Source organism: Musca autumnalis, unplaced genomic scaffold (assembly GCF_047663935.1).
Source record: "Musca autumnalis isolate F117 unplaced genomic scaffold, ASM4766393v1 scaffold_4, whole genome shotgun sequence".
NCBI lineage: Eukaryota > Metazoa > Arthropoda > Insecta > Diptera > Muscidae > Musca > Musca autumnalis.
This window is the reverse complement of record NW_027411977.1, coordinates 131918454-131934871: the sequence shown is the minus strand read 5'-3', so window position 1 is coordinate 131934871 and position 16418 is coordinate 131918454. Positions and strand designations below refer to the sequence as shown.

Here is a 16418-nt window from a genome sequence, read left to right as displayed (position 1 = left end):
CCGTGGACAAATCCATGCTGTCTGGCATACTGCTCCAAAAATCATACGATGGCCCACTGAAATGACTAGTGAGCGCGATATCTATCGAAAATATATGACCCCCAAAATAAGATTCACTTCCATAATGAACCATTTCTTTAAGTACCTCCTCCCCAACACTTTTGAACTTTAATCCTAATCCACATATTTGTAGACAAGTTCAAATGTCCAAAAAGAGGCCATTCTGAAAAGACCCTAAATGCATTCGATCTGTTCGTAGATGAAAGTTTAAATTCACATAGGCTGAGGGGATACTTTTTAACTTGTTTAGAGACCCCAAAAACCCTAGTTGGGGTTTGTCCTGTCAGATCCAGTTCGGATTTTATGGTCTCATCTAAACCCGTGCTAAAATTTAATTTTTTTGCACTAATCGGGCGTTTATCTCAGATTCGAATAGGAATTGCTGTCTTTAGCAATATTGTAGTCCTAAAGCATTAGAACTTATCTGTTTAACAGATCATATAAGAAAAATAACATCTAGGGATCAAAATCGATAAAATATAGAAAATTTAACATAATTACTGGAATTCTGGTCAGTAGCTGCTAAACTAGTTGGACCAAGTAACCAAGTAAATAATCTTCTCAGCAATTCTTCAGAACATTCTGAAACTCTACACTGCTTATTTCATGTTGTTTCAAGAAGATTCGCATTGGTTTCAGAGATATTGTTCCGTCAATATTTAACCATGGGGCCATAAAATCCAAGCTGGATCTGACACAACAAAACCCAGCTAGGGCTTTGTCGTTTGGATCTGTAGTTCAAATTGTTTGCACAAGATTATCTTAAAAATGTTGCACAGTGTTATTATAACTAATAATAATAATTGTTCCACAAACATCCCATACGGGACAAGGGAGACTTCTCTCATATCAATGAGTGCACCCCGATTCATATTAGCTCAATGATATGAGACCTACTGTTTATCGCCGAGTCCGAATGGCGTGTCTTAAGACACCACTTTGTAGAGAAGTTTTACATGGCTGAAATACTCAGGAAATGTCGCCAACATTACTGAGGGGTATTTTGCCACCGTTGAAAATTTTGATGTTGACTGGCCGGGGAATCGAACCCACGACCTTCAGCGTGCATGGCGGGTGTGCATACCATTGCACCACGGTGGCACCCGTGTTTTTTAACTAATGTTAATAAAAACGTATAAAATGTTTTTTGTTTTTTTTTTAATATTTATTAAAAAAATAATATATGAATGTATAATATCAGATATTTAAATACATTAATTAATATTGATAATTTATAAATTTACGGAATTTAACCAGACATTCGCGTAACGTATCTTTTTTCGTTTCCGGCAATGCCACTATGGTCAAAAAGAAGAAAAGAATTGATAATCCACCCACAGTGTAAAAATATGCCGGCAAATCGTAAACATTAAAACGCCAAGGCTCTGATCGTATGGCAATGATTAAGATGTGAACGGACATCTCCACTATAAAAGCAATGGCTATAAAATACTGTTTCACTGGCAATGGGAATGCCTCTGATAGATATACCGATGATGATGCTGTCGATATGGTGGCAAAGAATTGATAGGCCATTAATAGAAGTAGGACAATAGTCATGGTCTCAGTATTTTTTAAATTCCTTTTGTCGTGCAGAATACCGGCAAGGGCAAAGGTCAGACAGGAACAAACAAAGAAACCAACAATCATTGGGGTTTTTCGTCCTTTGGAGTCCAAAGTAAAGCTGACAATCATTGATCCGACCCACGCTAAGCATCCATATACGTAATATGTCCAAATAGCATCCTGACCAATGGCGATTGAGGTGGCATACGAAAATGCAAAGTAGGTATAAAAACAACAGCTTATGGCTGAGAATGCTCGATAGAATGATATTTTCACCAGAGCAGGCAACCCAATGATGACACTCTGTCGAAGTGTTATTTCCTTACTTTCAGCCAAATAATGTTTGTGTTCTATCAGCTGTTCGTATGTTTCGTGCGTCACTGTAAATGGCCGCTGGAGACGTCTTAATATATCTATGGCCATCTCCTCTTGACCGCGTGACAAATATAATATGGGCGATTCCAGTTGCAAAATAAATGCCAAAATAAAACTTATAAATCCCCAAAGAATTGAAAGTATGCCCATCATTTGGGTGCCATCGAACGATGAATCCTTTGGCCACATATACGAATATATGATTTGTAGAAATATGCCCAGTTGGAAACACATCGATCCAACCATAGCAGCAGTCATACCGCGTAAGCTCTTTACCACTTGCTCGCCTACCAGCACAAATGTCAGGGGAAACACTAGACCCAAGGCACAGCCATTGATGTAACGTGCCGCCAATAAGGCGTTTAATGAGCGTGGATCTGCTATCAATAATATGCCCGAAATTGTCACCAGCAAAGAGGCGAAACACTGAAAATTAAATTAAATCAAATTATATGTAGATAAATTGGCAAAAAAATATTTCGCAAGTTTAACTTACCGTTATTAATTTCTTGGGAATTCTATTACATATGATGGCTCCCACAATGACACCGATTATTGCACCAATGAACCAGCTCAAAGGTAAATGCTTATTTGTAAAGTATACATCCTTGCCTGGATCTCCTAGGAACATACCACCTGATATGAATAATAAGGTCGCTGTTGATTGGAAGGAGAAAATAGAAGGATAATTAACTAAATATGCATTTTTTATTTAAAGGTATTCCTTACGATATCACTGTGCACTTTGTTGCACATATATATGTATACATATGTATGTATGTATATTATACTGACAAAAAAATTTTTTTCCATTTGAAATTTTATGGCGATCGGTTAAGGTTTACCAGTTCATTGTTGTGGCTAATAAAACGATTAAAAAAATTATCGTGATCGGTTTTGACCAATCTTTATACCCTCAGCCTTTAGGCCAGAAAGGCTATATAAACATTGATAAGACCAAAAATGTGCCACATCGAAAAAACGGTTTTAGACCAAATGTGTTCTTCTTTGACACAGCGGTGCCGAAGTTTTTCGGCAATTTACACACATACGACCCGAATGCATAGAAAGAGCGTACGAAAGAGAGATAATGTTTTGATTTGTAGCGTGCGTGCATTAAAACACACTAACGCAGTCATGAGTTGCCAATAGATTTATTTCATTCACATTTTGGCCTGTTCTCTTCTTGGTCACGCATGTTTTAGACCCCAAGTATTTTTGGAAAAAAATCGTTTCAGACAATTTAGAGTCGATTTAGCAATGTCCGTGCGTCTGTCTGGCTGGTGCGCACCATAAATCTCGAACGGATCAACCGATTCGAACCTAATTTTGGGTATCGTAATATTTTATCCAAACTTAGTTTAAGTTCGAAGAACGGCAGCATCTTTATTTAAGCTTAGCGAAGAATATTTTACCGTTTTCTTCTAACTTTTGTGTATATTTCGCGGAAAAAAATTTGACAGCAAATGAAGAGTACGGTCAGAATTCGCCTTTTGGATCACCTTGTTAAATTCGCCTTGTTTAGGCCCATACAAATTACTATGGAAACAGAGATAACTAGGTCAGTCAATGTATGTATCAGAAGGATGGAGTATAGCCTCCATATAACGGTACCGTCCGATTTTCCAGATTTTGAAGTTTTTATCGATATTTTCTGACAAAATTAGCTCCCAGTAGTCAAAAAAAAAAAAAAAAATCCAACAAAAATTACGGACAAAGCTTAACGTTTTGATATTGCCAACATGTAATGGTATCTATCTCCAGATTTTAGGTATTCGGATAAAATGTGCCTCATCGAAATAATGGTTTTAGACCCCTAATATGTTTGGACGAAATCCGTTTCAGGCAATTTGGAGTCGATTTAGCAATGTCCGTCTGTCTACCTGATTGGAGCGCACGATAACTCTAGAACGGATTAACCGATTTTGTCCACAATTTGGCTTTCGTAATATTTTGTCCAAACTTAGTTTAAGTATGGGCCATATCGGTCCACTCCTTCGGTTACCTCTCCCACAAAAGTTTATTTTTTACGCAAAAATTATGCGAACGATAACTCTTGAAGCGATTTGGTCCATACTTTGCACGTCTTTATATTTCTACCAGACATAGATCAATTTAGTTTAAGTTTAAAGATGGAATATATCGATCCATTTCTTCGAGTACCCCTCACACAGAATTCAGGAAGAGTGCCGTTTAAGACCTCGTCTCGAATCGTTTTGATTTTAAATGTAACAACGTGTATTCGATGGCTCCATTACGACGGTACAAGTTTTTTTCTGAGAAAATGTCCGAAAGCTGTAAAAACCCGCTAACGAACTATCTGTAGTGGATGCAGCGCACGAAAACTCTTTAACGGATAAACCTGTTACATCCCAAATTTGATAGTCGTAATATTTTGCGCAAACTTAAATCATGTTCTAAGATGGGCCATATCGGTCCACTTCTTCGTGTACCTCCCCCACAAAAGTTCAAAACTCGTTGCTAAAATGGGGCTCACGATAACTCTCGAAGGCATACTTGGGTCACATTGAAATGTTTATACGAGACATAGATCCTGTTAAAATATGGATTATATATGTCAACTTCTTCGGGTACCTCCCACACAAAATTTTGGAAAAGTGCAGTTTAGGACCTCCTATCGAATCGTTTTGATTTTTTTTTTTTGCAACAGATTGGTCTCAAGGTCGCGATTACGATGGTACACGTTTTTTGAGTGGAAAGTTCATTCTTCTTGAGGAAATAACCCGAAAGCTGTAACAAACGGCTGGTGCGCACGACAACTCTCGAACCGAATACTGCGTTGGTCCACACTTTGCATATCGCTATATTTCTTCGAATATTAGATAAAATTCGAACGTGGGCCATATTTCCCCCACAAAATATTAAAAATATTCCCTAAAATGGTACGCGCGATATCTCATAAACGGAGCAACCGATTTGATCCAAACTTTGGATCTCGAAATATTGCGTCCAAACATAGTTTATGTTTATTGCCTTATCGGTCCACTGAACGCAGAGAAGAGATATTGTAGGAGCAATTATATTCTAAGAACAAAATAGTGTATTGTAAAAATCTGAAAATATGTATTGTTGTTATAACAATATATTTTATGTGATATTTCCAGATTTTTACAATACACTATTTTCTTCTTAGAATATGATTGCTCCAACAATATCTCTTCTCTGCGTGTGCTTGGGGTACCACCCACACAAATGTTCAACATTTTTGTTTAAGTCCGGTTAAGAGTCTGTTCAAGGAAACTTTGTAAATTTTTACCGAAGGCACTCCTAGTGTCCCTGTTCACAGCGATAATATGTTTTTTTGCGGGCAAGTCATTGTTTCTTGATATATTGCTTCAAAAGTTTAAATTATACGGCCAATTCCTTTAGGTACCTCCCCCTAAAAACTTTTGAGCTTTAATCCAAATCTATATTTTTGTCCGCAAGTTCATGCGCCCAAAATTCTGAAAACCCCCTAAATACATAAGTTTTTTTGGGAAAGAAGTGTTTGAATTAACACGGGCTGAGGGTATATCTCGGTCGGCAAAGCCGATTTATACTTTTTTACTTGTTTAAACTAAATTTTCTTACAAATAAGCCAAATTTTGATTTTTAATAACCTCTCTTTATATGAACTTTTTTGAATAGCTCAATTTATTAAAAACTTTCACAAATAATAACCTTCGTTCTAATAATCTAAGCGCGGCACAGTGTGTCCAAAATGGGTTTTTGTGTCAAAAATCTATATTTTCTAAAAGGAAAAAGATAGAGATATGATATTTGGAGGATATGTTTGCCAGACATGGATGTTTTGTTACATGTAGCTACAAGCCATTCGGTCGACGTCTTCTATGGAATGTTATTGAATAAATAACGGGTTTTCGAAATTTAAAAGTTTGTGTAATATAGATACATTTAAATAAGAAGTGATAATTTCTTAGAGTTATATAAAATACGTTTTGGAGACATAGAAACGTAAAACGTTACATGCTCAAATACAGACTTGTGTTTTAACAACATAAAATAATTCAAATAATATGTATACTATAACAAAAATAGAACTAATTAAATTCATGGAGGAATATTTACTTAGCGTAAAAATGGTAATATTTTGCAGTTTAAATTATTTTTTGTTTGTGGGTGCTATTCAAAAGCGTGGGACTATGCCAACGGCAGCTGATTCATATTCCGCAGCTGATCATCAGTATCATAAACTGATGGTAACATTATCATCACCAACAAAGTGGCAACGTCATTGTTGCCATAAATAAAAGAATGACAGTCTGTCAACAGTGAAATTATTTTTGGTGTTTTATTTTGTTAAATATTACCAAATTATATTTGCCAATATTAAACAATATATAATTCGGTCGGAAATGTATTTTAGAACTCCAAAATACCTAAAATATGAGAGTTCTATCAAAATGTGGACTTATGCCCAGAATACATAATATCGGGTGGTACCTTTATAGGGGTCCTATTTCCCGTCGTCGCACCTTGTCGCAATTAATCCATTGAGAAATTGATAGTTTGAGAGCTCTTTTATATTTGAGTACCATTACAGCAGTGGAACCCCGTGGAACTTTTTAGTTATGTCCTATTAAAAAAGAATTAAATAAAAATATGCACGTAAAAATGCTCAAAACAAGTCAGGTTATTCTACAGAACAGGAACACATATACATTTAGTTCTAAGCACAGTTTAATACTACAGGTTTCGCGTTATCGGATAGCAAAAAGAACCATTAAAAAATTCCAATAACTCGTGATATTATGGTCCACACAAAATCGACGAATTTCCTTGCGATTTTGAGTATTTGTTGTAACGAAAATAAGGTAATGTTGTAGGTAGCGTTACTTCAATTATAACGGTACAACCAACGAAATTTTTGTTTTTCTCTGTTAGCTAGAATGTTTTCTATCCCTTCATGTAAAATTTTTGGGAATTTTCGACAATTTGTTTTTTGCATTTTTGGCACAAAATATTGAATTTGGACACACTGTGCGCGGCTAACGTGGCAGAGGTTTACAGCTGGGAACTACCAATCTATAAATCTTCTAAACTGGAAGACATAATACAATACATGAAGGAAACAAGTAAAAAATAATTAAAACAAGTAAAAAAAAAACATTTTTGGACATTTGAACTTGCCGACGAAAATGTGGATTAGGATTAAAGTTCAAAAGTGTTGCAGAGGAGGTATTTAAAGGAATGGACCGACATAGTCCATTATGGAAGTGGATCTTATTTTGGGAGTCATATCTTTTCGATAAATATCACGCCAACTAGTCATTTCAGTGGGTCATCTTGTAACTTTTGGACCTGTATGCCAGTAAGCATGGACTTGTCCACGGAAAATATCGTGGTAAACAGGACCACAACGAACATGGACCTATGGCCATATCCTTTGGGTTATAAGTTTGTTGATCACTAGGAACCCTAAGTGCCAAGTTATAGCTAATTCGGTCTGCAAATGTGGCGAAGAACGTCAAAATACCTCAAATCCGGAGGTACCGTTATATAGGGGCTATACCAAATAGTGGACCGATATAGCCCATCTTCGAACTTGACCTCCCTATGGAAAAAAGACACTCGGGTGCAAAATTTCAGCACTCTATCTCAATTATTGCGGACGCTAGAGTGATTACAACAGACGGACAGACGGTCGGACAGACGGACATGGCTAGATCGTCTTAGAATTTTATCCTGATCAAGAATATATATACTTTATAGGGTCGCAAATGATTAGTTCGATGTGTTACAAACGGAATGACAAACTTAATATACCCTCCATACTAAGGTGGAGGGTATAACAAAAAAAAAAAAAAAAAAAAAAACAAACAAAAAAACAACAAAAAAAAAACTTATCCGAAATTTTGTGTGATAAGTACCCGAAGAAGTGGACAAATATAGTCTATATTCGAACCTGATCTATATCTGATAGATATATTAGGCTGTGTAAAGTATGGTTCAAATCGGTCACTCCCTTCAAGAGTTATCGTGCGCACAATTTTTCCGAACATTTTTGAACTTTTGTGAGGGAGGTACCTGAAGGAGTGGACCGACATGGCTTATCTTCGAACTTAAACTATGTTTGGACAAAATATTACGAAGGCCAAATTTTGGACCGAATCGGCAGATCCGCTCGAGAGTTATCATGCACACCAACTACTACACACGGTGACGTAGAGTTTTTTTGCACCTTTCAGGCTATTTTCTCAGGAAGTATGGACGCGCCCCTGATGAAACTTGTACCGTCGTGAATACAAGTTGTTAAAACAGGATTTGGGAGCAGGCCCTAAACTGAACTTTTCCGATATTTTGTGTTGGAGGTACCCAAAGGAGTGCACCGATTGAATCCATATTGGAACTTCATCGAAGTCTAATAGAAATTTCACGATGTGCAAAGTATGGACCAAATCGGTAACAGTCTTCAAGAGTTATCGTGTGGACAAATTTTCCGAACAATTTCGAACTTTTGTGGAGGAGGCATCAGATTGGAACTTAAACTAAGTGTGGACAAAATATTACGAAAGCCAAATTTTGGACCGAATCGGTTGATCCAATCGAGAGTTATCGCGCGCCCCAGGCAGCCAGACAGACAACTCCAAATTGTCTGAAACGGATTTCGTCCAAACATGCTTGGGATTAGACCCCATTATTATTTCGATGAGGCACATTTTGCGGTATGAAAGTTGATATACCCTCGTTAGCATAAATGCACTCCGTTCGATACATTTTAGAAACGCTCGATTAATGATCCAAAAAAAAAAAAACAACAACGGAATTGTCAAATATATACATACATACATACATACATATGTGGGTTAGAACTCTAATGCAGTTATTCCATTACTAAATTTTTTAGGCGAACTCTTTTACTGATCCGAAAATTTCAGTTCAAACAATTGATTTCAATTAGGCATGTACTTAAAATCACACAGATCCACCACTTTTGCATCATCGATCAGATGAATAGTTTTTAAGAATGCAAAGTTTCTAAAACTATAAAAAATGGACTGCTTTGCAAATGCGTATATAATCCGCGAAAACATCAACCTTTTTATTTTGAAAAGCACAAAGGACGTATTATATAAGCACCATATATAATTTCAAGTAAGATATACTACAAAAAATTAAAAAAAAAAATAATTTTTTACAAATTTTGCAATATGCGAGGTACATACATCATCACAATGTCCATAAATGAAAATGTCGGGAGTCCACCTTAGCGATTATAAAGCAAAATAGCTGTCAAGTATACATTTTGGTTGCAAAATAAATAATTAAATTATTAAGTGGAATTTTGCGATTCAATTGACAGGGAATTCTTCTGGAATAGATCCTTAAATACATACATTTCATTTCTGATACTATTACATAAAATGTTCCACCCAGGTTGCGATTTTAAATTACCTGCAACCTACAATAGGTGTGTCTTTTTACGTGATAATTAGTAATAATTATTACTAATGTTGCAGATTTTGACAGTTGTATAAAGGAAAAGTTGCTGAAAAAATGTTTCAGCAACATTTAGTAAGTAAAAATACACCCCTATTGTTTCTGTTAAGGGTATTGTTTCTACACATTGTTTCATTAACATTTTTGTTGCATGCATTGTGCCTTGTCTTTACAGTTGTATGTATGTCTTTGTAAATATGTAGTATAGACCCTCTTAAGAGATTGTTTAACCAAGAGCTAAAAATGCAATTTTTTCCTTTGTTAACAATTCTGATTATAAATGTATCGTAATTTTTCTGGTAATTAATCTTATCGATACAATTGTTTAATACGCATTTGCAGATCGTATACCCTCCTCACATGACGTTATTTTCCCCCTTCGGATGTAGATAAAAATACACAGTAAAATTTCGAAATTCCCAGAACTAGCTATGTTTTTCGAATTAACCAGATTTCCGATATAACCAAATAAAATACGGATGAAGCGGGTATAGGAGGCATACATAGGAGTTTGTTGTAAAATTAATGAGGTTTTCGGGTCGCGAATTATCAGAATCCTACTGTACTTTTGCATTGTATTTTTTGCAATAAACATTTTTATTGGTATTAAATACGAATCAGAGGCCGGTGCCTCCTTGAATTTGTACACATACAAAGATATGTATGTATGTATGTAAACAATACAATTTCAATAGAAAAAAAAATAGAAATAGAAAAATTAATTGCACATTAGCCATAGAAGAGCATGCTATTTGACGTTGTTTTTCCTTTTTTCTCTGGACAAACTTAAACACAGCAAATACGAAATATTTGATTGACGTTTTTGTTTTTAAACATAATAAAATCCGATGTTTTATAATTGTTGTACATTATAGTGGTTTTAAAAAGTCGATGTCGGTTTTTTTTATGCGGCACCCCCCAATGTTTAGTTTTGCTAGCCATAAATCCTCAACTGGATTTAATAAATCCAGTACAAATCGCATTGCATTTAGATATACCTTTGGAGGATTTACATGGCAGCCAGCTGATTTTTGTTCATAGCATAATTACCAAGGTAGATGCATCAGCCCATCTGATCGAATTTGAAACGTCAAAAGAAGGTGTTGTAAATGGAATTCGGCAAATTAAAAATTTATTGTTTAATATTGAAAATGTTAGCACATTATTGGTCTGTTCCTTTACTTTTAAAAATGGTAACAGTGGCAGAAAATGGTAAAAGTGGTAAACTGCTATCATATAAATTGTATGCTATTAAAAGTAAGGGAACACTTTACAGGTTAAAAATGGTAAGAAATGGTAACCTCTGGCACGTAAAGGAACAGAGCATATGCTGCTTATGCTAACTAATGAGCAAATCATGAATTATTTTATCGTTAGATGTCGTAGATATTAGTCTTGGTTGATTAAAATCAACTTTGTATATCAAGGAAAATTAAATTTGTTCGCCTTGTTTAAAAATTTTGACATTTTAAATCATTTTCGTTGTAGCAATTCACCGATGCAACTACCTTGTGTCTTGTGCCAGCTTGCAACTTTTTGTATTTTCTAGCAACATGTCGCAAAAACAGAGTTGTATACGAGGATTTATGACGGATTTAAAATAAATCCACTCAATACGAGGATTTCTTTTTGTATGGGAAATCTGTAGATTATTGCCGGATTTAGCAAATAAATCCTGATAATGCGCTAAATCCGCTAAAAATTTCTCATCGACAATTTTGGCAATCTTAAAATCTAACAAAACTAAAAACGCACCGCATAAAAACCCCGACATCGATTTTTTAACTTTGAGTTAAAACCAGTATGTACATACATATTTATTTGCTATTCTGCCATCTGAAGGAAACCGATTCGAGTTGTTTCTTTCTTTTTTATTCACCAATATTTCATGTTTACAACCCACCTGCTGCGGAGGAGTTAGATTGTGGTTTATTTTTCTGATTTGTTCGCAGCCATCCTTCTGGTTCTTCCGCCCTGGGCAGTGCTGGGAATGTTGGCACCGCTGACCGTGGTGGATAGTTAACATTTTCGTTTGTTTTTGATTGATTCCTCATTCCAAAACGAAAATTATTGCATAGTTTTTTTCGTATCTTTAATGTCTACAGTTCTGTTGTCGTCGTTTGGAAGCACCGTATCGTACAACGCTTAAATTATAACTGATTAAATTATCGATATTGTTGTTGTTAGACAGGCAATTATTCAGTTGAGAGAATGTGTTCGTCAATCGTAAATGCTATCGCTTTATATTTTTAAACGAGGGCTTATCACAGGTTAACCCAATCAACATAAAATGCAATGTACACTACTAACTCGATTTGCGTCGTCAAATATGATCGTAATAAGTGATAACAATTGTTACAAAATGTTTTTGGAAGTTGTCTTTTTTTACTAAATTCTTGGCAACTGTATAATTGGGTACATTCCAGAGGTTACTGGAAGATTTTTTGTCCATTTGAAACACATAGCAAAAAATAAATAATTATTTTTCAAAGGAAATACATGTCCAAATTAATGATGCAAATCGAGGTATAAGTGTGTATTGATATAATTAATTGATTAAAAGTAAGAAAAACAAGTGAAAACAAGTAAGAATTTGTTGGAAAGGGCCAATCGTCGGACACTCTACACTATTATACCAGTAGTGGGATTCTCTAACTCATTTTTAGAGTTACCGACAAATGTCGGTAAAATTAAAATACTTATAATTTCGGTAATTAAAGATGTTTGTCGGTAAGTTAGCGACGAATAAATGGCAGTCGTAACGTTCTACCGATAGCAAGACTCAAAAAATGAGTTAGAGAATCCCACTACAGAATATAAGCCTTTCCATAGATCAAACTATTTTCCGTTTTTCGACTGACTTTTAGACTTATTTCCCTCAAAAATCTTTTTTTCTGTAGCAGGAATGGATGAACTTGTGCTTATTGATGGCTAAATAAATAACGTTCATTCTGTTTAAATAATGAACAAGTAAAAAATTATTAAGTTCGACCGGGCAGAATTTTTTATAGTTTCCTTTCCTCTCCACAATTTTTGGTGGAGAAGTTTTTCGAGCACTTATACCCCAAATGGCTAAATTAGGTCAGACAATTTATTTAAAAATGTCTTCAATCGGGCGGTCAACAAATGAAGCTAAATTGTTCCCAACTCCTAAAACGAGTAGGTATCGTTATATGCGGGTTATACCAAAACATGGACCTATGCTGACAATTTATAGCGGAGAAGTTTTGTAACTAATACAGTTATATGGCGGCTATACCAGAACACGGACCTATATTGACACATTTTTATAGAGCACCTGTTTGACCCCTGGGAACTTCCAAAGCCAAATTACTGCTATTTCGGTAAAAATGTAGCTAAAATTCTCAAAATAACGAAAATCTAGAGGCACCGTTATATGGGGCCTAAACGAAAACATAGACAATTGTTGACAATTTTTGGTGGACAAGTTTTGTGACTGCAGGTAAAAAATGTAGCTAAAATCCTCAAAATACCTAAAATCGGGATGTACTGTTATATGTCGGCTATAATAAAAGATGGGACTATCTTCACAATTATAGGTATAAAAGTTTTGCGACTACTAGGAACTACAAATGTCAAATTATCACCATTTCGGTAAAAAATCGTTCAAAATCGGTAACTTTATGGGGGCAATATCAAAACTTGGTCATATATGGGGACTATACCAAAACATGGACCTATGTTGACTATTTTTGATGGCGAAGTTTTGTGACCTCTGGGAACTTTAAGTGTCAAATATAAAATGTAGTTGTGTCAACAAATCCTCAAAATCCCTAAAATCGGTATGTACTATTATATGGGGTGACGTAGGGGATGGAAGATACCAAGCAACGGTATTGAGGTAGTAAAAGACTTCGTCTACCTCGGCACCTCCGTTAACACAACAAACGACATCAGTTGTGAAATAAAAAGAAGAATTGTATTGGCCAACAGATGCTACTTTGGTTTAAGTAAGCAGTTTAAAAACAAAGCCACATCTCGTCAAACAAAAATAACGCTCTACAAAACACTGATACTACCCGTGCTGATGTATGTCCCCGAAGCCTGGGTACTTGCGCAAGCAGACATGGCAGTGCTTGGTGTGTTTGGTAGAAAAATTCTTCGAAAGATCTACGGACCAATCTGCGTTGACGGTGAATATCGACGTCGCATGAACCATGAGCTGTATCTGCTATACAACGACATCAATATTGTTAAACGTATCGAGATACAGCGATTGCGTTGGCTAGGCCATATCATAAGAATGAGCGATGATGAACCCGCTAAAAAGGCATATAAATACGGACCGCTTGGCGGTGCACGCAGAATTGGCAGGCCAAGGAATAGATGGCGCAAATAAGTGGATGATGAGATGAAAAGGCGCGGTATTCCAGAGTGCGAAGCAACAAATAGAGAGGAATGGAGATCTCTTCTTAGTTCGGCCTATAGAACAAATGTTCTGTAATGGACCAGCTAAGTAAGTAAGTACTATTATATGGGGGCTATAACAAAACATGGACCTACATTGACAATATTTGATGAAGAAGTTTTCCGAACACTGGGAAATTCAAATGTCAATGTAATTTACCTCTATTTCGGTAAAAGAAAGTCTCAAAGTACCGAAATTCGGGAGGTAACGTTATGTGGGGGCTATGGATCAATGTGGACAATTTTTGGTGGAGAAGTTTCGTGATTGCAGGAAATCTCAAATGTCAATTTACCGAAAATTTAGTCAACAAATCTAGCTAAAATCCTCAAAATACCGAAAATCGGGAGGTACCGTTATATTGGGGCTATACCAAAACATGGACCTATGTTCACAATTTTTGGTGGAGACGTTTTATTCGAACCCTAAATGAAAAATTTTGGCTAATTCTGTCAGAAATAGTAGGTACAAACGTCATTATATGTGGGGCTATTCTAAAACATAGACCTATGTCCCCAAGTTTTGGTGAATAAACATTTTTGATCACTTAGGAACTTAAATACCAAATTATAGCTTATTCAGTTTGAAAATGTAGCTAAAAACTTCAAATCGGGGACAACAATTTTTGGTAGATAAGTTTTGGGTGACGCAGGCGATGAAAAGTACTAAGTAACAGTTCTGATCGGCTTTAGGATGGCAAAGTCCAGGACTTAACTTGGCCCTTCTTTCATTTCAAGTGGATACTTACCTCCTCATAGTGTCACCCACCTGGGGAGCGGCCTTTAATACCCGTTAAAGGTAGTGAGCTAATATGTGGCACGCTATAAAACTACTATAAAAAAACAAGGAAAAAGAAAAACAAATCCCTCTAAAGCAGCGTCAGGCACCATACTTTTCTATTTCATACTTTACGGGGTGTCATTGTGTGAGTACGTGCTTTTTCAATGGGTTGAATTGTGTGTGTGGAGAGAGCAACTTTAAATGAGCACACGTGGGCGTTCTCTCGCCTGACGCTGCTCTAAAGCAGCACCGAACAGCCATTTGTCGCTGGTTACGAAGACTTTCGGCAACATACGATCCGAACGCAAAGAAAGAGCGTGCAAGAGAGAGCAAATGTTTTGATTTGTTTTTGGTTTGTAGCTTGCGTGCATATAATCTTACTAACACACTGTCATAAATTGCCAATGTTTTTAATACATTCACATTTGTGGCTTCGATATTCTTGGTCGACACTGCTCTAAAGATGACGATCCCCGCAAACGTTTGAACGACCATGATCTGCGAATCTTCATCTGGAATGTTCGCACTCTTTATAAAGAAGGTGCAGTTTACGCACTGAAAAATACAAGGCCAGTGGTACTGCCATTCAGGAAATATGTTGGATAGTGAAAGGCGTCGCAACAACACCTAAAAGTGACGCATTGTATTATAGCTGACATGACACAAAGCATGAGTTTTGGTGCGGATTTGTAGTTGGTTGGAGGTCAAAACCACGGTTTCGGAGTCGAGGTATTTTTGGACACTGACCTCCTCGTGGTGTCACCTGGGGAACTGCCTTTAACACCCGTTAAAGGTAGTGAGCTAACATGTGCCGCGCGTTCACCCATAAGAACGTTAAAAACTTGGGTTTGGGCGTCGGGTTAGTAACCCTCCCCTAGAAAAAACAGCCTACTATGAAAAAACGAAAGAGAAGAAAAACAAACCCCTCTAAAGTTGACGAACCCCGCAAACGTTTTAAGGACCATGATCTGCGAATCTGCACCTGGAATGTTCGCACTCTTTATAGAGAAGGTGCAGTCTTCGCATTGGCAGATGTACTTGAAAAGTACAAGGCCGACATTACTGCCATACAGGAAATACGATGGAATGGGAAAGGCGTCACAATAACACCTAAAGGTGACGCACTGTATTATAGCTGCCATGACGTAAAGCATGAGTTTGGTTGTGGATTCGTAGTTAGTCGGAGACTAAAACATCTGGTATCCAGCTTCACCCCAGTGAATGAAAGACTTGCTGCAATTCGAATAAAAGCTAAATTCTTCAACATCAGCTTTATTTGCGCTCATGCTCCCACTGAAGAAAAGGACGAACAGACCAAAGATATATTTTACGAGCGCTTAGAAGAAACATATGACCGTTGCCCTGCCCATGACATTAAAATCATTCTAGGCGATTTTAATGCCAAAATTGGAAAGGAGAATATCTTTGGCCCAACAGTCGGGAAATTCAGTCTCCACAGTGAAACATCTGACAATGGTATGAGGCTGATAGACTTTGCAGCTGCAAAAAACATGGTAGTTAGCAGTACCAGATTTAATCATCTCGATATTCATAAGGGCACCTGGCTGTCTCCAGATCAGAAAACAAGAAACCAAATTGATAATGTTGTGATAGATGGAAGACATTCATCGAGCGTGTTGGATATACGATCGTTCCGAGGCGCAAACATTGATTCAGATCACTACCTTGTTGCAGCAAAGGTACGCACCCGCTTAAACGTAGCAAACAAAGTACGAACAGACACAACACG

The 16418-nt window shown here is 36.6% G+C and overlaps 1 protein-coding gene across 1 annotated transcript; it reads right to left on the bottom strand.

Moving 5' to 3' along the window:
• Positions 1–1203: 1203 nt before the first annotated feature.
• LOC141401271 (probable metabolite transport protein CsbC) lies at positions 1204–11647 on the bottom strand. The gene is made up of 3 exons (XM_073981354.1): positions 11366–11647; positions 2498–2658; positions 1204–2427 (listed from the first exon to the last, which is right to left on the bottom strand). The coding sequence occupies exons 1-3, from the start codon at positions 11514–11516 to the stop codon at positions 1279–1281; spliced, it is 1461 nt and encodes a 486-aa protein (XP_073837455.1). The 5' UTR covers positions 11517–11647; the 3' UTR covers positions 1204–1278.
• Positions 11648–16418: the final 4771 nt, after the last annotated feature.